The sequence below is a fragment of the Engraulis encrasicolus genome, chromosome 4 (assembly GCF_034702125.1).
Source record: "Engraulis encrasicolus isolate BLACKSEA-1 chromosome 4, IST_EnEncr_1.0, whole genome shotgun sequence".
Taxonomy (NCBI): domain Eukaryota; kingdom Metazoa; phylum Chordata; class Actinopteri; order Clupeiformes; family Engraulidae; genus Engraulis; species Engraulis encrasicolus.
The window spans coordinates 26,925,654-26,951,216 of record NC_085860.1 but is presented as its reverse complement, the minus strand read 5'-3'; the positions used below and the strand labels follow the sequence as shown (position 1 = coordinate 26,951,216).

Here is a 25,563-nt window from a genome sequence, read left to right as displayed (position 1 = left end):
GGAGACAAGAGAGCTTAGAGATTGTTCATCGTGTAAACAAAAGATCCTTAATTTCAACTGCAACACATTACAAACAGCTGGTGAGCTTGGACTGGTCAAGTTTCCTAACCTTACAGTTCTCATGGCTGTGGCTGAATCCTACTAAACAAACATTGAAGCGCTTGAAAAAGAAGTGGTGTGCATTTACAAGACTGTGGTCATTTAATAATCATAAGCTACAGTTTACATGGTATTGAAGGGTCCATGTTCTCCCCTTTTTCTCTCTGCATATTCTGAATGTGTTGCCTTATTCAGTCACCTGTAACATGAATCTTTGGGAATGATACAATAAACAAGTGTTAAATCTCAATCCTTCCAGGAGAGAAAGAGAGACATGGAGACAAGAACTGAGAGATTATTCGTCATGTCAACAAAAGATTTCAAACCGCAACATGTTACAAACAGCTGGTGAGCTTGGTCTGGCCAAGTTTTCATAACCTTACAGTTCTCGGGGCTGTGGCTATAACATCTGTATGCTACCGCCCTGGTCGAAGGGACAACCAGTGAGACCACTCATTCCTCTGGCTGTGGATGGAATTAGTCTTAGTGTCACAATTAGTGAATCATCCCTTTGAACCAGCATCAATCCAGCCATTTCTTGATTTTGGCACTCATCCCAGGGACAATTTCAAATGGAAACAGAACAGAAGACTCCACTCGCCAAAACCCTAAAACTTGAATTGGCGTTTTATAGAAGTCATAAACCTGGTACAATCTGGAAAGTAAATGCCTTGGAGAAGCATACTTGGTGTTGAAAGGAGGCACAAAAAGAAGCCCCTAATAATTGATGCAGATTAGTGAGTGACCATAGTATAGTAAGCACCTGACAGTGGCCCACTCTTCTTTTCTCCTCTCCTCCCCTCTCTTCCCCTCCTCTCCCCTCCTCTCCTCTCCTCTCCTCTATGAAGAACAGCCTCTTTGTGAGGCCCCAGGACCAGAGGACAATACTGGCCAGGAGAGTAACACTGTGGCCATTGTGTCTGTGTGTGACACAGGACCTGCACACTGGCACAGTTAGCGCAGCACTGGACTGAGACCGGAGAGAAAGGAGGGAAAGGAGGGGAGAGCGATATAAAGGGGGGAAGAGGGAGAGAGACTGACAAAGAGAGAGAGAGTGAAGCAGAGATAGAGAGTGAGGCAGAAAGAGAAGAAGGTACAGTAGATGGAGAAAGATAGATAAAAGATAGAATGAGTGAGGGAGACAGAGAGACAGAGAGAGAGAGAGAGAGAGAGAGAGAGAGAGAGAGAGAGAGAGAGGAAGATAGAAGAAAGATCGAGAGAGAGAGATGGAGCAATGACGTACTATAACAGAGGACGGGTAGAGGTGAGGTTCCGTCCGCACGTTTCTTTACATATCACTCTGAGATGTAAAGACCTCGACTCGGCTGTGCACCTTCACTGTCAGAGCTGGTGCCTGCCTTTTTCATACTGTCTAACATTGTACAGAAGAAAAATGTAAAATATCCATTAAGCCAATACGCAATGCAAAAAAAATAAAGTAACCCAAACCATTTCACATTAGAAGATTGACGTTTACCTTCTGAACATTTGAGAGATTTCATGGACTATTTAAGGACTTAATGTGCCAAACCAAATCTCACTTTGCGTAACATAGTTTTTTTCCAAGGGTTAAGCCTGAGTCTTCATGATTAGCTGATGGAGCAAAGAGAAATTAAAACTATTAGGGCATGGATTTCCCCATGTGAACCCATTTCCTCTCCTATCCATCTTCTCTTTTTAAATTCTCCTCTTCTTAATCTCCTCTCCAACCAAACTCTTGCACGTACAGTATCTTTGAATTTCCTCCTCCATATCTTCAGAAGAAGAGACCAAAGCTTTAAGGATGCAACATAAGACATTAACATTATGAGTGGTTGGCTGCGATAACCTTTAACGACTGCTGTAAGAGAGCCATCAGATGACACTTTGATGGCTTGGCAATATTTCCAAGCTCTGGCTATGAGGACACTCAACATCTGATATCAGTCATCAAGCAGAGGTGCCAAACCAGTGGTGCATTTCTCGAAAGTGTAGTTGTTAGCAGTTAGCAACTTGGGTAGTTGCCAATAGGACACTGCATTGCAAACAACAAAGTAGCTAACATACAAAAGTAGTAAGCAACTATCATTTCGAGAAATGCACCCCAGTCTTGTACATCTACCGATCATTACAATCACTCAGTCCGACCATTTCCTCTCCCAGCTAATCCCACTGTGAATACAAAACACACCAGGCAGGTCAAATCAGCTCATTAGTGGAGTCATCTGAATCTAATGTGCACTGCTCACGCCCCAGTGAAACATAGTATTGTCTGATGGTGGGATGGTGGGAGCACACCTGTCCATCAAATTATGAAGACGTTAGTCACAGTGGCTAATGTGTAGAGCCTTAGACTAGTGTTTCTCAACCATTTTTGTCTCACGTACCCCCTAAACCTCTTAGTTGTGCCATGAGTACCCCCTAATTCATGTTCTATATCGCTTTCTCTGTCCTTATGTGACTGCTACATACATTTGTTATAAAAATAACATTTTTCCAAGTACCCCCTGCAGTGTGCTCCCATACCCCCAGTGGTACACGTACCCCTGGTTGGGAAACACTGCCTTAGAGAGACCACTTTTGATGAATGGGTAGCACTCAGTGCACCACAATGGACCATTTACTTTCCTTGCTTAGAGGATGGAAAGATATTTAACAGTTACGATTTGAAGCAGACAACATATTATAAAAAACTGGGGATAAACTGCAGATAAGCTTGCTGTGCCCACTGTATTTGTTAGGACTATAATTGTGATGTCACACTGCTAGAGCTATTCTGAGAGTTTCAGGCATAGTACAAACTGACAGAGCATGGTAATCAACAAACCAAACTAAAAACAACTGCATAGCGTACGTGGTTGCCAAGATGTACCAGTAGAGTTATCATTTTGGCACTTGCTAAAAGGGTCCCTGATTGATGTGGAACGTGTGTGTGTGTGTGTGTGTGTGTGTGTGTGTATATGTGTGTGTGTGTGTGTGTGTGTGTGTGTGTGTGTGTGTGTGTGTGTGTGTGTGTGTGTGTGTGTGTGTGTGTGTGTGTGTGTGTGTGTGTGTGTGTGTGTGTGTGTGTGTGTGTGTGCGCACGTGCGTGTGTGTGTGTGTGTGTGCGCGTGCGTGTGTGTGTGTGTGTGCGCGCACGTGTGGTGTTTGGGGGCGTGGGAGTAGGTGTGTACCTCTACCTCATGGCACATTGATGAGCAGGCTATTTGTACCTCAGCCAATCGCACACCTCCATTTCCAGGCAGCAAGTCAAAGGTCAAACATGGCGGCTGGTTGGGCCGGTTCAGATAGACGGCAGCCCCTTCAGAGTGGCAGCTCTATTTCAGTGCCAAGCCCCTCCAGCACAAAGGTCAGCCACAGTAGCCAAGAGTTAACGCATCATGTAACGTAACGCGCCATGCTTCATGTACTCTACTCTACTCTACTCTACTCTACTCTACTCTACTCTACTCTACAGTAGCCAAGAGTTAACGCGTCATGTAAGGTGAAAGGGAAAAACAGCAGCCTATCACACGAGAAAAGATTAAGCCTCCCCAAAAAGGATAACATACTATACAGTACTACTACTATCAAGACTTTAAATGTGTTTTCCTGGCAATACTTTTGGTAAATAATTTCATAATTGAGCAGAGGGAGAATCCAAAAGCACAACAGACCTTATATTAGACAACCAGGGATTGACTAGGGATTGACCAAGATATTGAGCCAACAACGGCTTGAAAAATAATCCTGCCATATAATCATTCTTCTTGCACTCCTACCACAGGTTCAGTGACCTAATGGGCTCAAGCAAAAGTGGGGTAGGGCTTTATTCTGAACCCAGGATATCTGCCTCAGCAAAAGATGTCATGACTAGAAAGAACCGGTAGTTCCAAAAGGTCTATAGTATACCCTCCATCCGGAACTTTCACAAAGCTCATATTGGCTTGAGCGCTCCTAGCATAGCAGGATGAGCAGAATGATGTTCTGCAATTTAGCTGTATGGAGTATCTTTACTCTGCTACGCAGTCCAAATACTAATGCTACAAAGGGAAGCTGAACCAAGCTATTTACGTCACTTTCTCCATTTGCCAAGACGAGTCTATTTTTTGTTATCAAACATGTGACTACACACTGTGTTAAGCAATAGGCATGAGTGTGTCACTTGCCTTAACATAGAGCTGGCAACATGATGTCATACCATAGACATGAACTGTGTAGTAGTGTAGTGGCTAAATAGTATACACAATGGTGCTTTATTTCCTGCCATTAACGCTTCCCGGATAAGCCTCAAATGGCTCAGTGTGTTCAGCAACATTATACCGTAATATACTGGCATTGGCTCTAAAAACTCTCACTCAGCAGGTACCAACAAGTCCATATTGGTATACAGGCAAAACCTTAACTCTTCATCCCCTGCTCAGGAGCGCATTCGCAAAAGAAAGCATCTGATACACATCCTGAGTCATGGATTGCAAGCAAAAAGGATGAGTGAGATTAGGGTATCTGACCTAATCTATGTAGGCTACTCCCTACTACATATCTGCATCAAAATGTTGAATGAACTTCAAATGTCATACCTCTATTAAGCGACAATGCAACAATTTTGTCAAGAAAGAAAGATTACTTGTAGTAGAAACCAATTACACCATGTATTACCAGCATACTGTAGAACTACAGTAGCCAACAAAAATACTCCTCATAACCACTAACTCCCAAAACACATGTACTTTGACATGTAACTACCACAACAAAGCAATGGAGCTGTTGTACCCTGTTCCCCCACAGTGACATTCAGACACGGAAAATCTGCTTCGCTCCTTAGCTTGCGTGTTCAGTGATTCAAAATAGCTACAAAAACCATGCTGAGTGCGGACTGCTGTGCAATATTATTCAGATGGACCTTCTGTAATCTGCTCTTAATCCGGTTGGTGTGGTGCGGAGTATGGGGATGAGGTCAGCAGAGCTGCTCCCAGGAGAGGTCCTGGCTACAATGTCCTCTCTCAGTAGCTCTTCTCTGCTCAGCTCCACTCAGCATGCTTTTAGCGCTCATTCATTACATTACATTACATGACATTACACTTAGCTGACACTTTCATTTATTCAAAGCGACTTACAACTATTATTTTTCAGGGTATTGGTTACAGTCCCTGGAGCAATGTGGAGTTAGGTGCCTTGCTCAAGGGCACTTCAGTCATGGATGGAGATGTAGAGAGAGGTCAGGGGGGATTAGAACCGGCAACCCCTAGATTGAAAGACCAACATTCTAACCACTAGGCCACGGCTGCCCCAGTGCTCATTGTGCTCATTGTACTCATTCACAATACTGGCCAACAGCCAGATGTCAGCTGTTAGGGTTCAATATAAAACAACAACAAGCACATTTAAGACTCATCTTTTCCAATCATAAATTGGGTACTAAGTTTACAATACTAACTTTATGAAGGCCATATAAGGCCTTCCATATTACCAAATGTGTTAATAGAGTGGAATATAATCTTCATATACTATTTAAAAAACATAAATAGCATGTGATGTAAGGTGATCTGCGCCAAGAAACATACCTACACTGTGTGCAAAGGGGAAAATGAGATACCAGTACATATTAACTATGATTAAATCATTCAATCGATCAATTGACAAACTATTGTACAACTAATCAGTGAAATAAAGCCTTAATCGGTAGAATGTACAACACATTTGCTTCAACTTGATTGACATTTTTATTTTGTCATTTCCACTGATCGGTTGCATAATGCTAAGGTTATTAAATATAGTGAGCACATGGGTTAGCAGCTAAGTACTGAACATGTGAACAGTAGCAGGGGTATATCCAATTGCACTATTGACGTTTGGAGAAGGCGTTGTTATCAACCCAGGAAATCCACACATGTACTGTGGCCAGGGTGGCTTTCAGCTTTTGCTGGGCCCAGGACAAAGTAATCTGAAAGAGCCCCCCATACAATATATACAATGTACAGTAATGGAAACCCAATTTTGGGCCCCATCTCCACCTGGGCCCGGGACACATGACCCCTTTGTACCCCCATGTCAGCTTCCTTGACTGGGGCAAAAACAAAACAAAATCAAAGCCAAAAATATATCGGCTAAGTGTAACAAGTGGAAAAAAGCATTGTTTTTTCACTGGGAAAATGGCTACACATTAAACATACGTAGCTTTGAAGACACAATACTTTATATGTTGTTCATAGTATACACGTTATGAGGCTGTGATTGTTTTTCAAGCTGACATGCTTACATAACAATGTCAAGCTTGCCAATTTGTGTGTGTGTGTGTGTGTGTGTGTGTGTGTGTGTGTGTGTGTGTGTGTGTGTGTGTGTGTGTGTGTGTGTGTGTGCGTGCGCACGTGTGTGTGTGTGTGTGTGTGTGTGTGTGTGTGTGTGTGTGTGTGTGTGTGTGTGTGTGTGTGTGTGTGTGTGTGTTCTATTGTTTAAAGAGGGGCCCGCCATTAAAAGCTGGAGCCAATGACACATGACATTGGTGGGCACGGCCCCAACTCACACCCAATCCGAGACGGAAAAGTTCACTACATTCACCTCCTTCACTACTGACTGCACAACAACATAGACTGAGAATACAGTAGTTCACAACATACAGTAGTCGGCTATGTAGGCTAGAAAAGAAAAAGTGCACATATGAGGTACGCCAGTCTCACAGACACAGGCAGGCCCTCAGTTCACACATATGTTTTAATATATCTCCATGACACAGGGTGTGAATTACATTGCTTTGACATAGTGGGCCAGTAAAGTACAAGTACACATGTGGCATACACTCCAGTGTCACAGACAGGCCTAGGCCACAGCCCTCCAACCAACAGGCAGGCAGGCAGGCAAGGCCTTCAGTTCAGCCCTACTCAAGCATGTGCTGTTGACAGAGCACTCCCATCTCTGTGTCAACAAGAGCCCCTGACACACCAGAGCTGCAGCAAGACACACAACACATCATGATCACACACAAAGCCAGCCGCTACCACCACGGGGGGTGGGAACGCTGTCACTGTTTGAAGGTCTGAACTGAAGGGTGTTCTTCACAAGTAGATAGAGGGGTCAGCAGGGCCGGATGAAGATGGCCTGGGGCCCCTAGGCTACAGGTTGCTGTGGGCAAATTTTGCACCAAGTTTACATAAACAGTTTCATACTGAACACAGCAGATACATTTTCCAATATTGCATGTTGTCACAATTCTGCACCTTTTCACTTTTGGCCAATCTGGGGAACCCTGGCAGGTGTGGGGCCCTAGGCTGCAGCCATATCTAGCCTGTGGGGGCCCCTGGCAGGTGGGGGGCCCTAGGCTGCAGCCATATCTAGTGTGTGCATTAATCCAGCCCTGGGGGTCAGACAGAGTATAGTACAGGTTGATACCTACTAGAGAGTAAACTGCTAACAGAGATTGAAATCCAATATAGTCTTGATGGATCACAGAAATTTCATCAAGTTCAACTTCATCTCTGAAGATTGGGCTCTGCGCTGCACTTAAAGACAGTCTGATGAGTCTTGATTTCCAGAAAATAAAATATTGTTGTGGAGAAGAATGTAAACTGGATGGACTGAAAATATTTTTCATTTTAAGATTGTCTGAATAGGTGTTTTGCTATGCAAATATTGCCTTGCCTTACCTCAGTAAGTGGACAGGAGGTGAACATACAGTATTTATGCTTTCATGGTTCAGAATGAATCATGATCAGGCTCGCTTGGAATAATAATTTGTGTGTGCTCAAATCAAACACAGGGCTTTGGCCCACCTACAAAGCTACTTTAGGGTCTGCTCCAGCTTATCTGAAGGCTATCCTAAAGCCTTACAGTATGTCCCTTCCAGGATGCTGCCTTTCTCCAATACCAACTGTCTAGCTTTGCCCTCTGACACAAGGCAAATCCCGTCCAAACGGTTCTCAGTCATTGTGGTGAAATAAGTGACCAGCTGGATAGGGTTATCCCCATTAACCTGTAAGAAGCTTGGAAAGACTCCTCTTCCGAGAGGGCTACCTTTCACAACAAAACAAATCATACTACATACATACAATACACTACACTACAATGCAACCTGTATTTATAAGCATCTGCTAAATGTACTGTAGTGTAATGCAGTGCTTCCCATGAAGTAATCCTGAAGATCTTCAATGTCAACAGGGATACATCCACACAACTGAAATTCAGTGCATGATCAGTTAAATTAAGTACATGATCAGACAAACCAACAAAACAACACATTGAGCTGCCAAGGCCAACGGAACTGGAATTCAGATCAACCTCCAACTCCACATCAAATCCACATCCAAGCCTACAACTCAGTCCTGATCAAAACAACCACTGGAATTGGCTCTACTGTGATCATGCTCAGTGCAGATGACACAGTGCGAGTACTGTATGTGCATACAGTGTGTACACCCTAACCACTCATTCAAACCAGAAGCACCTAAAGCCAGTAGGTCCTCATGGGGTCTGAACAGGCTATTCGCCCTAGAAGGCTTTTCTGCTGTATTTGCTCATGACTTGACATTGGGATGTTTGATTGACACTTATCACAGGGCAGCTCTGGCTTGTCAATCTGGGTCATTCAAAAACGTGTACATACGTACACACATCACAACTGCTTTTTGCTTAACTGTGCCACACCTAACATAAAGTTAACAGACTTTAAACTTCTCCTTTTTTGCTCTCTTTGTTCACCCAATTCGCCAACTATCCGTAGACAAATAATTACTTCCTTCTCTCTGGACGCTTTGGTCGCATCTGGTGTGTGAACAGACATACAGTAAGGATGTAGACAGCGGGCATATGAAGGCTCTTAGGTGTGTACAGTGCTTGAAGTGGAACAAAAAGAGGTGCAGGAACCCTGATCGTCCGTAAATACCATCCAAAAAGAAGTGCAGGAACCCCGAATTTCCGACAATCCCATCAGTACCAAATAGAGTAACCATGTCTGTGACAGCAAAAACAAGGCTGTATTTCTGGAGGTGGGGGTTGGGGGGTCATCCCCCAAGAAAATTTGCGCTTCTTAAATGCAATTTAATGCATTTGAATGCATTTTAATCAATTAATCAATTAGGCATCCGGCCTAATGCTGTGCCTTATGCCGGACAAGGTGCAGGAGCTCTGATGATGAAAAATGAAGAGGTGGGGGAACTGAGTTCCCCTGAGTTCCCCCCCCCACTTCAAGCACTGGGTGTGTAGTCTACTGAAGTGGTAGCTCTAAAGAGAGGTCAAAAGTTGAGTGGCGGGCTTAAGCTGGAATGTAGCCCAGAGAATGTCGGAAGCAGGATGAGTTAGCTGACATGGCACTGAACATCGACACACCACACAACTAAATAGGGTTAAATTAGGATAAACCCACACACCTAAACACATAAAACAATTAAACCCCCGGTGATAGTAATAGTAATAAATAGTAATGTACAGTTACAGTACATCATTTTTTTCACACTGTTACACATTTCAACTGCACACACAGCCTTTCTTTTTTTATTATTATTTTTAGGGGCTTTTTTATACCTTTATTGACAGGATAGTATGATATGCTGACAGGAAGTGAGTGGGAGAGAGAGATGGGGGAGGATTGGGAAATGACCCCGTCCGGACTCGAACCGGGGTCCCCATGAGCATGAAAGCCTAAATGTGGGGGGCTTAGCGCATTGCGCGACAGCGCCCCGTCACACACACACACACAGCCTTTCTGATAGGTGCTGTGTGACATATCTATGGTGTATGATATTCTTCAAGGTTTTACTGTATGTCAGCTCTTATTGTACTAATGTAACATCTGCTGTATTTGTACTGTACAGACATGTGCTGATGGTGTTGTTGACCTCAATTTGCCTGTAGGTGCAACACTGCTACTGTCCAAACTGCAAACCAGAGAAATGGAAAACACAGGGGGAGGGAGAGAGAGAGAGGGATGGATGGAGGATGGGTGGAGAGAGGGATGGATGGAGGATGGGTGGGGCATGCATGCCAGACACTGTATAATTATCCCGATCCGTTCAGAGAGAGAGGGGGGGGGGGGGGTCAGTTGTCCCGGGCCCAGACAGAGTGAGGGCCCAGATTTGGGTAGTCATTACAGTGCATGTGTTGGGTTAAGGAGCCCTTCGGATGACTTTGTGCCGGACCTGCTGTTGAGAATCAACTCCTACTGTGGCCCTGTAAAGGCACAGAAGCACATAAAACACTAACTCACTTCCCTCTCTCCCTCTCTCTTTCTCTCTCGGCCCCCCTTTTAAGAAAATGAGAGGAGAGAGAGAGGGAGAGGAGAAAAAAGAGTGAGAAACTAAATGTGTGGTTGACTGACAGACTACACACAGCTGCATAGTTTTCACACCATTAAGGGAAGCAACTGTCAACGTGCGTCTTCCAGGCTGGGCTAAAGTCAGCGGCAGGCGGCCCCGTCCCGTAGCCCCAGCCCCAGCCCCAGCCCCAGCGTCTCGTTCGGCAGAGGACTGACATCTATTTTAGCCTCCGAGTTCCCAGTTTAACTGTAGCCTTTTACTTATAGGCCCGCATCATAAGAATACACACAACGCAGATTACACACCAAAGAAAGACACACTACAAAAAGGGTGGAGGAGAGGGGGTGGAGGAAAGGGTAGGGGGAGGACGTCTACAGCATGTTGCACTGTGATGGACCGTAACTGGAACAAGGCCTCCCACCACTACTCTGATATAGTGTGTTATAAACAGATTATACACAGTGACAAGCAATAACCATAATAACCACCAATGTAGTACTCAGATTTCAAACATACCGTAGCCTACTGCCGTTATTTTAGACAATGGAAAGCCCACAAACATATTTTAATTCGTCTCATACACCCCAGCCTGGTGCTGTTTGATCCAAATCAGGCCGAATGTACAGTATCCAATGCATCATCGCTTCATGTAGTCCACAGATGACGTTTACCTTATTGAAGTCATGTGTGATTGTGTGACGTGTGTTAATGTGTAATTTACAATCAGAACATTGTATTAACAGAACATTATATTAAATAGAGTGTAACAGCCAGCAGGATTTCCATATGCGTTTTGAATGACAAACTGGACTTGGTTCATATCCGATACAACCAGCCATATACGGTCCAGATGTGAAAAAGTGCTGTATCTTGCACTTCATGTGTGATGACAAACATAAGTGTTTTGTTGTTTTCTTTTGTCGACCGTATGATTCGTTATATGACAGTATGACTGTATGATTCGTTACAAGCCGTCTGGCTCTGCCACCTGCAAGCTCTACTGTAGGTACTCCCAGTGTTCTCTGTAGTTGTTCCCCAGTGGTGGAATGGTCTCCCAGAGGCGGCAAGACTAAGCACAACTCTTGCAGCCTTCAATAAGCAAGTAAAGACTCTCTTCTTTCGTGACTATCTACTACACTAATGCTTGAGCTGCCCTAGCCCCAGGCCAAACTCTTGACGTGTGTGTGTGTGTGTGTGTGTGTGTGTGTGTGTGTGTGTGTGTGTGTGTGTGTGTGTGTGTGTGTGTGTGTGTGTGTGTGTGTGTGTGTGTGTGTGTGTGTATGTGTGTGTGTGTGTGTGTGTGTGTGTGTGTGTGTGTGTGTATTCTACTTTTTTTTTAACTTCTTTTCATCTGCCCTTGTTGTTCTGTATATTTCCTGTGCACTTTGTATCTGCTAGTGATGTTGGTTATGATTATGTCCTCGTTTGTAAGTCGCTTTGGTTATAAAGTGTCAGCCAAATGCAATGTAATGTAATGTAATGTAATGTTGATGTAATGTAATGAAATGCAATGTAATTGTTTATTATTCAATATGCCTTGTTACCTTCTTATTATTTAATGTTGCTTCTTTTACCTTGTGTTGGACACTGCTGTCAGTGTTGCAACTGCACACTGCATCTTGATGTCTTTACTTTCTGCCACTTTTAATGCATCTTATTATTTGCTACGTCTTCTTCTTTACTCTGTGTAGGACAATGCTATCAGTGTTGCAACTGTACACTGTGCCTTACCCTGTTCTTGTTTAAATTTCTCCTTGTAAGTCACATTGGCCAAAGGCGTCTGCTAAATGCCATGTCATGCCATGTAAAGCAATGTAATGTAATGTAATGTAATGCCCCTGAATGCAAGATGTCTTGATTAGCTAAATCTTCCAGTGACAAGAGACGCTGAGTCATTCAGTGACAACAGCCACACTGGGCCTGGCTGTGTCACCATCACAACACAAACTGCACCGTCACACCAACCCCCTCTAGTCAGCTAAAAAAAATGATGACTTCCTGATCTGGCACAGAGGATGTGGCTGTCTTAAATTACATTTCATTACATTACATTGCCGTCCAGTCCACTATGTTTTAGCCAGTCAGTGGTGGCTGGGCAGGCTAGTAGCTGGCACCAGAGACTGCATATTCCACAGTGCCACGTATTTGTTCCAGGAAGGGAGAGTATGCACTACTGAACAGCATGTTTAGCTTCTACAATAGTGGGGATGAAAAACAATATTTCGCCCCTTAATGCACGCCGTACCTCAGTGGCACACTGTAATAATCACTGAACAGTTAAAGTGCCATGGTACTACAATACTATGACATAACACAGGGCATTTAGTAATGCACTATGACTTGGTCATCGCTATTCTAGCAAGGGCAAATTTATAACGCCGTGTCTTAACGGGTTAAATCTAAAAAGTGGCGGTGCAAAATCGTCATATGTATTGCATGTTGTATGTGGTGCTTGATTGTTTACAGCACTACTACAGTCATGACTCAGTGGCGGAACAATTGCACACAGGGCCCCAGGGCAAAACACTAATAGGGCCCCCCATACGGCCTGCAAAGGTCATAATAGTGCCCCCACCATCAACACAGGAGGGCCCTGGGCCCAGGGGCAAATGCCCTGCTAAACCCCCGCCTACATCTACGCCCCAATCATGGCTTCTGAATGGAGGTTGCTCATCGCCTTTTGCGGTTGAATGGGCACTAGAACTCTGAATGCTTTCACTATCTCGTCCATTCATTGAGTCTTTTGAGATCTGAAGCCTTAAACTAAGTACTTAATAACCCACACCAGCTGGTCCAACCAGTACTGTCAAAATATGGTATTTACTCCACCTACTGTGAGCATACAACTGCTATACATTCTGCTCATGTCAACTCATTGTGTCTGTGCTTGTTCAGCAAGGAACAATTTGAAATGTGTTCGACAAAAAAGAATAGTCTTACTTAATAAAAGAAATGGTATTTAGTTAGGTGGGCTATTATCTTGTTTTGCCAAAAGATGCATACAAACATTTGTAGACATTCAAAACATGTGACTACTTCAAGAGGCAAACTTTGGGGTTATTCAATTAAGAAGCATCTGGATAGAACAATGCATCTTCTCTGTTGCAAGATCTTCATTTGTTTGTTTTGATAGGAGATTGAAACTAGCCTGGCAAACCAGACTATAACATGAATTACAGTGTATGCATGTAGGCTACAGTAGCCTATAGTCTGGGCTTGCACTATAGGCAAAATGCATCCCAATGACAAAACTATTCCAAGAGTCAAAACTATACAGAGCACTGTAATCAGGGGTCAGACCCAGGAGGATTATTGGCCCATATATGATTATTCCCTATGGTGCGAGGCTAGACCAACCCACCAGGCAAAAAACCCATATTCTGCCGGTAGGGTTTGAAATAGTTTACTAGGCTAGAATGAAGCCATAAAGCATATCATGGGAAGCGTACTTAACTAGAGTGAACTTTTCAGCATTAGTCAGTAAACCAGCCTCTTAGGTTACCCTCCAGGTGGCGAGGCGAGCCTGTGCAAAGGCCTGTGTGTTGACAGCTTACAAGAGGCTGTGGGGCTCAATGTGGAGGTCAAACAGGCACCACTGACATCCCCACAACACCACTGTTTTAAAGGCTCTATGGCCCACAGTCTACACACTTACTACTGGGTTGACTAGCAAAGTCAGTCCAGACATTACAGAAACCATATGTAGGCCTACTCACTTTCAATAGATTAATATGTTAATCGTGTTTTGTTCAAATGACAATATTAGAGCATGCAAAAAAAAAGATTTGTGGATTCTGTCCCCAATTAAGGCTGAATGACATGTCTGTGACAGCCTACTGTGCTGAATCACAACATGCCAAGTTGTATTAGAGAGAATATAAAAAGAGGAATAGTAGAATGTACTATCTAGTTATCCATCAAGACAGGCCTACATGTAATATGGAGCCTTTTGGTCAAATTGCATATGGTCCCCAAATCTACATGGACCACAAGGCCTAGTATCAGCATAAGTGCATGCTGTCGAAGCTGACACCGACCAGTAGGCCTATAGAGCGGGTCAGGTAAGGAGAGCAGTGCGCAGCTTCGACCATACATTCGGCAACCAACACATGTTTTTCACTCGAGGCTCTGATCGAGAGTGACTTGAGGTGATGAATTATGAAACCCACCAAGAGATTCCCTGAGGTTACAGCAGTTGTTGACAATGAATGTCTTCCTGCTGAACTTACAGCAAAGTCACATAATCATTCAGGAAAAAAAACACCCTCGTCCATTCAGACACCACAAAGGCAACAGAAGGAACAGGACTGATTTTGAAAATTGGACAGTAGATGACGGTTTAAACCCAGTTGGTGCTCAGGACAAGGTCGATAAAGCCGTCCTTTCATTGATTACCGGTCTGTCAGTGTGCGGCCTCACTGCTGTCTGCTTGTATTCACATATCCACATGTACCACAGTGACTGCACAACAGCTGTGTAGCCTATGGAATAGAAGAACTGAACATAAAATACATCAGTTCCACATTCAACCGACATGGCTTATTTAATGCGGTGTTGCGCTATGAACAAACCGGGGCAGGGCCCAGCTCCTGCGCAGAAGAGCGTACAGTAGGCTAGACAGGATGTTGACAGTCAGTTAATTTCTGGGCTGTGATACTTGTCCTGATAGCAGTGTGATGGACAACGAAGTGATTGGACATCGAAGATGTCCAATTATATGAGAAGTTGAGCAGCAGAAAGCTGCAGGTATCTGGGGAAGGAAAACGACGAGCAAAATTCACCAGACCCACTTGGTCGAAAGAGGGCAGGGGCTGTAAACCAGGGCTACAATTTATATCAACTGGTTTTGATGGTGGGGAAAGCAAATTTAGATTTAAGGCATTGATAGCTGAAAGCCGTGTTTAGCAATCGCATGTAGCCTACCCGATGATCTAGATACTCTGAAATATGCTTGCTCACGTCGCAGCATCACTGTGCAAAGGTGACAACAGCATCTTACCGTAGAGCCACACGAACGGAGCTCTCGTCCTGTCCCACAGACATCATTTCGGCGTGTTATTGTTTCGCAGGTGGAAAAAATGACCAGTCTGTCTAGGACGGCAAGCTGTGCGCCTCCCTGGCGTCAGACTGGCGAGAGTGCGCAGTTTCTGAAACACGGAGAGGGCAAGCAACAGTCCGCGCTCTCACCTCCTTGTTCTCACCCCACACATTGTCGAAAAAACTATACGTCTGCATTTAGCTCAGCAAATACACGACTGCTGTATTCCTTTGCAGTGGACAACATTTTGCAGGTACACGTCTCCCACCCTTCTCGGCGAGCGGAGTGACTGGCACTGGCGGACCAGAGCGTCTCATTTCAGCATGGTGTGCACTGGGCACCGGGGCCATAAAGAAAAGTCCTCTTTCACACTCATACACTTTCACTGTCTCTCTCTCTCTCACACACACACACACACGTTGCACTGGCTATGGCAACTGAACTGAGCCGCAATGCATCACATAACCACGCCCTCCAAGCCGGAGCACGGTTCAGAGTTGACATCATAGTCTATGTAAATTATGCCATATCATGCTTTTTAATATAGCACAGTGTGCAATAAAATAGTATACACTGTTATTTTACATTTTGTTTATTTACAGTATTAATCAGTTAGTAGGCTAGACTATAGACTTAGCCTGGTTGTTGGTCAAATAGCCAGCTATGACATGAGTGAAACACGTGTTAGGAAATTGTAGGCTATGTGATAGGTTCAGGTTTTTTTTTTCTTTAAAAAAAAAAAAAGATATGGTCATATTAAGATTATTTGTTTACAGAAGCAAATGAGCGATGCCATTGTGGGGAAAATGGGTTATGGGGAGCCAAAACGCGCCACCATGTGGCCATTAAAATGGAATACAAATGGGCTTTTAAAAAAAGTTGGAGAAAAAAGTGGTGCCTCTACATTATGTTAACAGGAGCTACCTTTTTAAGTAATTAAAATGTATCAGGTCAAGGCCGACATATTGCCTGCATTGGATAGCTATGCAGAGGTGCCCAAACATGCCGTAGGCCCCCATTAGCGACGCGGTAACAGGTGCGTCATGAACATTTCACGGAATATGATATGGAATGCTTTCATTTCGTGACCGAACGTCGTGGACGGTCAATCGGACAAATTAATGACGCAACAATGGTCGCCATAGCGCACGTCTATTGTACACAGTCTGAAGAAGAGAAACGTTCACTTCTGATATGAAATAGGCCTACAAATATTTGCGCTGAATACCTGACCTGCTAAAGTATACAGGCAAGTGTTCATTCTAAATGAACAGGATACTGAAAAAATGTCACAATCATATATTGTGCATTAATAAATAGACTACTTTATGTATGAGTGGTGCCTGTTGGATACTGCGTAAGAGTTTTTAATGGTTGTATTGTTGAAGTATAGGATTAAGTTACTGCACTTTTAGGCAGGACCCATAAGCATATATGCATTTATTTACCCTTAAAGTATTCCCAAATTGATTAGTACTGCACTAGGCATATGAGTTCATGGAAATGATTAACTGACCCTTTTAAAGGAGATGCTGAGGATATGGAGAGGAGGGAAAGAGAAAGGATGACAGAGCGGCTGTGGACAGCAGAGAAGATTGAAGATGAGAAGAAATGGCTCGAGGAGATAATGAGGTCCGAGAAGGAAAAGGAGGAGCGGAGGAGAGCCGAGGAGGAGCCAGATTGGCTGAGGGAACTCCTGAGCGCTAAACGAGTTGAGGAGCAAAGACCAAGGAGGGCTGGGGAGGAGGAGAGGCAGAGAGAGGCAGAGAGATACCAGCACCATGTGAGTGACAAGACTGACATTACTATTTAATATTAAAAATGATGTTTATATAAAATCTATCTTGGTCTAAGTCAACACCAGCATTATGCTCCCCGAAAAGTTGTAATAGTGGCTGTAATAGGCCTACCTTGACATTCTGCACATTTGACAGTTTAGAGTTTTAGACCTTTATAACATCTGATTGAGGTTTTATTGGTATTTTTTTTAATTGGCTATAGAATTATTTGAATGTAAGTATTGCGTTGTTCAATGGTTGTAATGACCATGTCCCAAATTATATTGTTTTGTTTTAGCTGATGAGTTTGGAGCATGAAGCAGCTATGGAGAGAGAAGTGGCGAAAAAGAAGCACGATGCCAGAATTAAAGAATTAACAATAGAGGTAGAGGCAAACTATCAGGCAGCTGTTAGAAAACTGGAAGAAGAGAGAGCATTATCTCAGAGGCGGGAGGCAGAACTGCGCAAACTTCTTGAACTGGAGCAACAAGGGTTTCAAGGGGTTCAAGGGGTTCTGAGACACGCCGATGGCCCACCAACCTGGACCTGGGACCAGAGGTGGCGAAAATTAAAGCGCCAACTTAGAGAGATGGAGCAGAGGGTAGATATGGCGCATGAGACAGAGATGGCTTTGCAGAGGGAAAATGAGGAGAGGGCAGAGATGGCGCTTGAGAGAGAGATGGCTTTGCGGAGGGAAAATGAGGAGAGGGCAGAGAGGGAGAGAGTTCTTGAGAGAAAGCTTGAGGCAGCGCACCAAAGGGAACTGGAGCTGATGAAGAAGATGTCGACAATGGAAAAAGATATAAAGAAACTGAGAGAAAAGCTAGTGGAGGACAAAACACAAGAGGAAGAGCTGACAGACAGCAGCCTCAATGCAGTGTTGAAACAGAAGGAGAGCCCAAGAGGTGAGAGGAACGGACTTTTCAGCCGTTTGACGAGAACCGGCAGCAAATTCATGAAACAGAAGAAACAAAAGGTGGCAAAGATGGAGAAAGAAGCAGATTGTGACGCAGATGGCAATGAAATACAGGATCCAGTGGTGAGAAGGAAAGGCCCGAAAAAAAAGGACCAGACAGCAAAAAGGTCTGGAAATGAAGTTGGAAGAGGAGATTCCACCAGACATGAGCAATCAAGATGAGGATGAGAGTATGGCAGGGGAGGAGTGTGCGGCGCCTGCTAGTAGCCTGAGGTCGAAAATGAAAAGGAAGTTGGAAGAAGAGATTCCACCAGACATGAGCAATCAAGGTGAGGATAAGAGTATGGCAGGGGAGGAGCGTGCGGCGCCTGCTAGTAGTCCGAAGTGGGTGGGCTGGATGAAAAAGAAGGCCAATGAATGGGAGACCAAGAAGGCAGAGTGGGACGCTAAGCAAATAGCTGCGCTGAAGCAAAGACGGCTGGATAAAAAGAAGAATTGCAAGACATAGAGAACAAGTACCTTCGACAATTACAGAAAATGGAAACGCCTGCTAGCCTTAAGTGGGAAATGGAAATGAAGTTGGAAGAGGAAATTCCACCAGACATGAGCAAACAAGATGAGAATGAGAGTATGGCAGGGGAGGAGCGTGCAGCGCCTGCCAGGAGTCTGAGGTCGGAAATGGAAATGAAGTTGGAAGAAGAGACTCCAGCAGACATGAGCAATCAAGATAAGAATGACAGTATGGCAGGGGAGGAGCGTGCGGTGCCTACTAGTAGCCTGAAGTGGGTGGGCTGGATGAAAAAGAAGGCCAAAGAATGGGAGACCAAGAAGGTAGAGTGGGATGCTAAGCAAATAGCTGCGCTGAAGCAAAGACGGCTGGATAAAAAGAAGAAATTGCAAGACATAGAGAACAAGTACCTTCGACAATTACAGAAAATGGAAACAACTTCACAATGAATGTCATGAGCTCAATCCCCTGCCTCTTAACACTCTGGTTCTCTCTCTCTCTCTCTCTCTCTCTCTCTCTCTCTCTCTCTCTCTCTCTCTCTCTCTCTCTCTCTCTCTCTCTCTCTGCCTGGTTATGACTGCTACTTTCACTCACCTGCCACTCTGCTCTCTGCTCAGTCTGCTCTCTATGATTGACCCCACTTGTCTCTGCTCATTCCATCTCGTTTACCACCAAACTGTATGGCATCTCACTCTTGATTCTGTCTGTTTTCCTGCACCTGATTCTGATCCTGAACCCAAACCTGAACCTCGACCTGTGTCTGAACCCAAACCTGAACCTGCACCTGCACCTGCACCTGGACCTGTGCCTGAACCCAAACCTGAACCCAACTCTGCTCTGCTTGACTACCCGTCAATGACCTGTATCTGTCGGACTCTCTACTCTCCAGCCTCGATAACCTGACCAGCTTTCCGTCTTTCCGAATCCGATTCTGCCTACTCCTATCTGTGCCTCTGCCTGCTCGTCTCGTATGGTGTGCCCCCAGAACTCTGGACCCACAGCGAGTGACCCCTTTGCCACCATCACTGATTCTTCTGCCAGCTGGGATACACACACACACACAGTGCCTGACCTGGAGTCTGACGCGGTCGCTGGTGCTACTCCTGACTTTCTGGTGGTCGCCCCAGATGCGCCCGTAGCCACCGCCCCAGATGCGCTTGTGCTGGCCAGCCCCCGACCCGGAGCCCGACCCGGTGCCTGACCTGGAGTCTGACGCGGTCGCTCTGGGTCGGACCCCCAACACGGACGCCGTTGATTGCTGATCCCGCCCAAGATGCTACAGGTTCCGCCCCTGTCACTAGCCCTTCCCCTGGCCTTACCCAACCCTGCTCTGCTTGACTACCCGTGATTGACCTGTATCTGTCGGACTCTCTACTCTCCAGCCTCGATAACCTGACCAGCTTTCCGTCTTTCCGAATCCGATTCTGCCTACTCCTATCTGTGCCTCTGCCTGCTCGTCTCGTATGGTGTGCCCCCAGAACTCTGGACCCACAGCGAGTGACCCCTTTGCCACCATCACTGATTCTTCTGCCAGCTGGGATACACACACACACTCCACAATTCAATAAGCTGCTGAACGTGATGCACTTGGGTCGGACCCCCAACACGGACACTGTCGATTCGCCCAAGATGCCCGACACAGACGCCGTTGCTCCACCTGCCTGCCCTGACGCCACCCCACCTGATCTGTCTGACCCGTCTGACGCCACCCCCCTGATATGCCTGACCCACCTGACACCGGTCCACCTGCAGCTGTCTTCGCCCCTGAGCCTGGTGTTGGCCTTGAGGTCACGCCCATGGCTTGCGCAGCCTCAGAAGAACCCAAACCTGAACCCAACCCTGCTCTGCTTGACTACCCGTGATTGACCTGTATCTGTCGGACTCTCTACTCTCCAGCCTCGATAACCTGACCAGCTTTCCGTCTTTCCGAATCCGATTCTGCCTACTCCTATCTGTGCCTCTGCCTGCTCGTCTCGTATGGTGTGCCCCCAGAACTCTGGACCCACAGCGAGTGACCCCTTTGCCAACGTCACTGATTCTTCTGCCAGCTGGGATACACACACACACACAGTGCCTGACCTGGAGTCTGACGCGGTCGCTCTGGGTCGGACCCCTGACGCCACCCCCCTGATCTGTCTGACCCACCTGACACCGGCCCACCTGCAGCTGTCTTCGCCCCTGAACCTGGTGTTGGCCTTGAGGTCACGCCCATGGCTTGTGCAGCCTCACAAGAGGACGGCTGTCCTACCCAGCCAATCTGCACCTGTGAGGCCCTGCCCATCTGTGAAGACAGCGCCACCTCTGGTCTGCCTGGTGCTACTCCTGACTTTCTGGTGGTCGCCCCAGATGCGCCCGTAGCCACCGCCCCAGATGCGCTTGTGCTGGCCAGCCCCCAGATGGACACTGCTGCTGCAAAGCCAGCCCCCGACCCGGAGCCCGACCCGGTGCCTGACCTAGAGTCTGATGCGGTCGCTCTGGGTTGGAACCCCGACACGGACGCTGTCGATTGCTGGTCCCGCCCATGATCCTACTGGCTCCGCCCCCTGTCACTAGCCCTTCCCCTGGCCTTACCCAACCCTGCTCTGCTTGACTACCCGTGATTGACCTGTATCTGTCGGACTCTCTACTCTCCAGCCCCGGTAACCTGACCAGCCTTCCGTCTTTCCGAATCCGATTCTGCCTACTCCTATCTGTGCCTCTGCCTGCTCGTCTCGTATGGTGTGCCCCCAGAACTCTGGACCCACAGCGAGTGACCCCTTTGCCAACGTCACTGATTCTTCTACCAGCTGGGATACACACACACACACACACCTGGACCTGGAGTCCGATGCGGTCGTTCTGGGTCAGAGCCCTAACGCCGCCCCACCTGATCTGCCTGACCCACCTGACGCCGGCCCCCCTGATGGCATGATGATGATGCTTTGTACGCCCTGCCCCCAGACTGAGGTCAAATTTTGTGCACAGTGCCCTGGTGACGAATCCTGGCTATGTTCTGAGCCCGGTGATCCCCCAGCGCTCGGAGGGCGGCGACAACAGCAGTGGGGTGAAGGTCTCCATAGAGATCTCAGACTCCCAGGAACCGGTCACTTTCACATGCGATGGTGAGTTCATTATCACACACACACACACACACACACACACACACACACACACACACACACACACACACACACACACACACACACACACACACACCAGTCTCCATAGATATCTCAGACTCCAAGCACCTTAACATGTGATGGTGAGATCATTATTCACACACACACTCTAACAATACAGTATTAATAACAAACATATAACCCTATTTATATTAAAGATCTGCTTGCCAACATCCAGAGCAGAGCAGCCACCTTGGGCATTCATATAGAAAACTTTGACATGTATAATTTTCAAAATCGAACTCCTGCATTTGTGTGAAACATGATACATTCTCTGCCAAATGCTGGCCGAAACTATTATGATGCAATTATGAGCAAAAGTGTTAAAAGAACGCAGGAGAATTACCAGAAAGGTACACCCAGTTCTCTTTCACACATCCAATTGTTTCCTATCACTAGATTGTGTAAATGGTCATTATGTTGAAATCTCAGATTTGCTCTTGAGACCAGCTAGCACCAAAGCGTTTTAGTTAACAATTGTGTGAACATGGGGTGTTCAATTAGAGTGTGTGTGTGTGCGTGCGCATTGTGTGAGTGTGTGTGTGTGTGCGCATTTACGTGGATGCTTTTGTGTGTGCATGCGTGTCTGTGTATGTGTGTAGTTCCTCTTTGGCTGCGTGCGTGCCTTGATGCGCCTGACGCCACCCCACCTGATCTGTCTGACCCGCCTAACGCCACCCCCCTGATATGCCTGACCCACCTGACACCGGTCCACCTGCAGCTGTCTTCGCCCCTGAGCCTGGTGTTGGCCTTGAGGTCACGCCCATGGCTTGCGCAGCCAAGAAGACGGCCGTCATACCTGCGAGGCCCTGCAAGGCGCTTGCGAGGCCTATCTGTGAAGACAGCGCCACCTCTGGTCTGCCTGGTGCTACTCCTGGTTTTCTGGTGGTCACACCTCAGATGCGCCCGTGGCCGGCGCCCCAGATGCGCTTGTGCTGGCCAGCCCCCAGATGGACACTGCCACCACAAAGCCAGCCCCCAGATGGACACTGCCACCACAAAGCCAGCCCCCGACCCGCCTAATCTGGGCAAACCTCAGTCTCAACTGGCTAATCCCGAAACCGCACCTCCTGCCCTGGCTGATGTCACTCCTCCCGCTGGTCACAGCCCTGCCTGCCCTGAGGTCGGTGTCACCCTACAAGGCCAGGCTGGCGCCACCCCTGATCCCATTGGCTCCGCACCGTTCCATGTTGACTCCGCCCCCGATGTCTGCTCCGATGTTGGCTCTCTCCCGTGCCTTACGGGCCCCGCTCCCTTTCCATGCTGATCCCGTCCATGATCCTGCTGGCTCTGCCCCCTGTCTCACTAGCCCTGCCCCTGGTCTTGATGGCTCCACCATTGGTAAGGACAGCATTGGTCAACCTGCCTGACCCAGACCCGGAGCCCAACGTGCTGCCTGACCCAGACCCGGAGCCCACCACAGCGCCCGATGCGGTGCCTGACACGGCACCCGACGCGATGGCCAACCCGGAGCCTGGCGCGTCACCCGACCCGGAGGCTGACCTCTGGTCTGCCTGGTGCTACTCCTGGCTTTCTGGTGGTCACCCCAGATGCGCCCGTGACTGCTGCCCCAGATGCACCCGTGACCGCCGCCCCCAGATGGACATTACTGCTGCAAAGCCAGCCCCCGACCCGCCTAATCTGGGCAAACCTCAGTCTCAGCTTACTTATCCCGAAACCGCACCTCCTGCCCTGGCTGATGTCACTCCTCCTGCTGGTCACAGCTGTTAGGTTCAAACCCTTAACATTTGTAAATATGAAACACCTGAAATGAAAGACACAGAGAATCCTTAATTAAGTTTCAAACCGGCTTGGAGAGCGGATGGGGAGAACCGTCAGCTACCATTTTCCCCACTCGTTCTAAACGATGTAATAGCCATAAGTCATATTTATTGGAGGATTTTCCCTGATAACAATTATCTCTATCCGCTAAAGGGAAAAGGGGGCGTACCCGGATAGAGATTAATTCATTCACACTCACACACACACACACACAAACACACGAACACACTAGCCAGGCTGCGCCCTCCTAGTGACGCAACACCTTCGGCGGCGCTGCAGATCGGATCTCGATTGCAAGTCTATGATAATCAGGCAACGAACACACAGTCCTTGGCCTGCCATGTGGAGATGCAACTCTGTTGTGTTTGTGCATTCCATTGTTCTGGTACAGATAAAGTCCTCGCACAGTCCAGTAATCTTCTGCAGCCTTGAACAGGAATTCTTGAGTGTGAAAGGGCACATTTGTGCCAAGGCAACATGTTTGCTCTCCTAAAGAATAAATTACAGTTCCAACATTTCCCCCTGTTTATTCTATATAGAGGCAAACATTAACATCATCCAGTGATGACTTCAAAAGATTTTTTCTTTAAATAGGTACACTTAGAGGCCCTGAGCATAATCCCCTGGGTCAGGGAACAGATCAGGGACCTGGATGGAATCGTCAGATTGGTGTGGAGGCTCATGGTCTCCACCAACAACATCATCTAGTGTCATCGACATCACTATCCTGTCTAGTTAGAAGAGCATATAGGTTTGACATTTTTTCTTCCATTTGTGCAATGGCAGTGGTACTAAATCTGGTGCACAACACTCTAATACAAAGAATACAACAACATCCACATAACGTGAGGATCGCCGCAAATATTGCAATAGACATGATTATGGACGCTGCCAACTGTCTGTATTTGCCAACATTTCAGAGAAACCATCCCACACTGAAGTGTCGACCCTGGAGTGGTCTTTCATTTTCTTTTTGGTTGAGGGATCCCAGTCCCTCTATCGCCCTGGTGACACTTTCGTCAGCTGCCGTATTGTTCGGTATGAAGGAACAACATTGATAACCAAGAATAGAGCACACACTCCTATCGGCCAAAAGCATATCAACCGCAATACGAGATTGGAATGCCATTAGGCAGGTTGCCTTCAGTTGTTCATGGATGGCCCTGAACCCGAATTCAGTTTTGTTGCCCAGCGCCTGCACATTTATAGTGGATGTTGTTCATTCTGTCCATATTTTTGTTTATAGTACACCACCAACATACAAATGATTCAAACCCTGATGCAATTTGATTCCACATTGTAGCTCTCTTATGTTTGTTTTAGGTTAGGTTAAGGGGTGAAGTTTCAGAACAAGGTTTCATTTAACATGTGCCCTATACACATATTTGTTTAATGCACTGATTAATCCTAAAATATCTCTCCTGTTTGAGACATGTGCCATCCACATGACTCAATAAGACTTAAGTAATTTCCGAAACAGACTTTGAGCACAGGAAATGATGAGAAGTAAACATCTTCCAACACCCTCCAGTTCATAGGTGCATGAGTGATTCTACGATTCCCCTACGCTTTTGGCAAAAGCAAAAAGTCAAATATCAGTATTTTTCCCAACTAAATGACCTAGATGTTTACATAGTGCCAAACAAACAAATTGCCAAGCTTAATCTTAATAGTTAGTGGAATTGGCAAATCAAATCCACGGACTTAAAAGTGTAGCCGAATCAGAGAATCACTCGCATAGCCTACATCAAGGCAGGCTTTTTCAAACATTTGTTTTAAAAAAATAATAAGCTCTCAGAAGTCAACTCATCCACACACAGACATTAGTGTGGAGGAGGTGCGCCGTTGTAACAGATTAGAGAGCATTATAATAGAGAAGAAACAAAAAATGTTTTGTTAGTTTAGACAAAACAAATCCCAAAGCCGCCCAACCATTCTCTCATAATCTATAATCAAAATAAAATAGATAGCTCTACATTCCCGGGGAACAACAATCTATCAAGAGCAAAATTATGAAAAAGAAAATTACTCTGGTCAGTATCTGACTATTGTGGCTCACGTTTACATTACAGTTCCTTACAG

At 46.2% G+C, this 25,563-nt stretch overlaps 2 protein-coding genes across 4 annotated transcripts in view; one reads left to right on the top strand and one right to left on the bottom strand.

Moving 5' to 3' along the window:
• kif21a (kinesin family member 21A) overlaps nt 1–15,729 on the bottom strand; it is a 65,693-nt gene extending 49,964 nt beyond the window's left edge. For all 3 annotated transcript variants that reach the window (XM_063197036.1, XM_063197037.1, XM_063197038.1), the window contains exon 1: nt 15,301–15,729. In XM_063197036.1, coding sequence (XP_063053106.1) covers nt 15,301–15,347 — 47 coding nt within the window. In that variant the 5' untranslated portion in view covers nt 15,348–15,729. The remainder of the gene's footprint in view (nt 1–15,300) is intronic.
• A 1,140-nt stretch (nt 15,730–16,869) lies between these two features.
• Nucleotides 16,870–18,649, top strand: LOC134446796 (trichohyalin-like). The gene is made up of 2 exons (XM_063196091.1): nt 16,870–17,122; nt 17,416–18,649. The coding sequence occupies exons 1-2, from the start codon at nt 16,880–16,882 to the stop codon at nt 18,253–18,255; spliced, it is 1,083 nt and encodes a 360-aa protein (XP_063052161.1). The 5' UTR covers nt 16,870–16,879; the 3' UTR covers nt 18,256–18,649.
• Nucleotides 18,650–25,563: the final 6,914 nt, after the last annotated feature.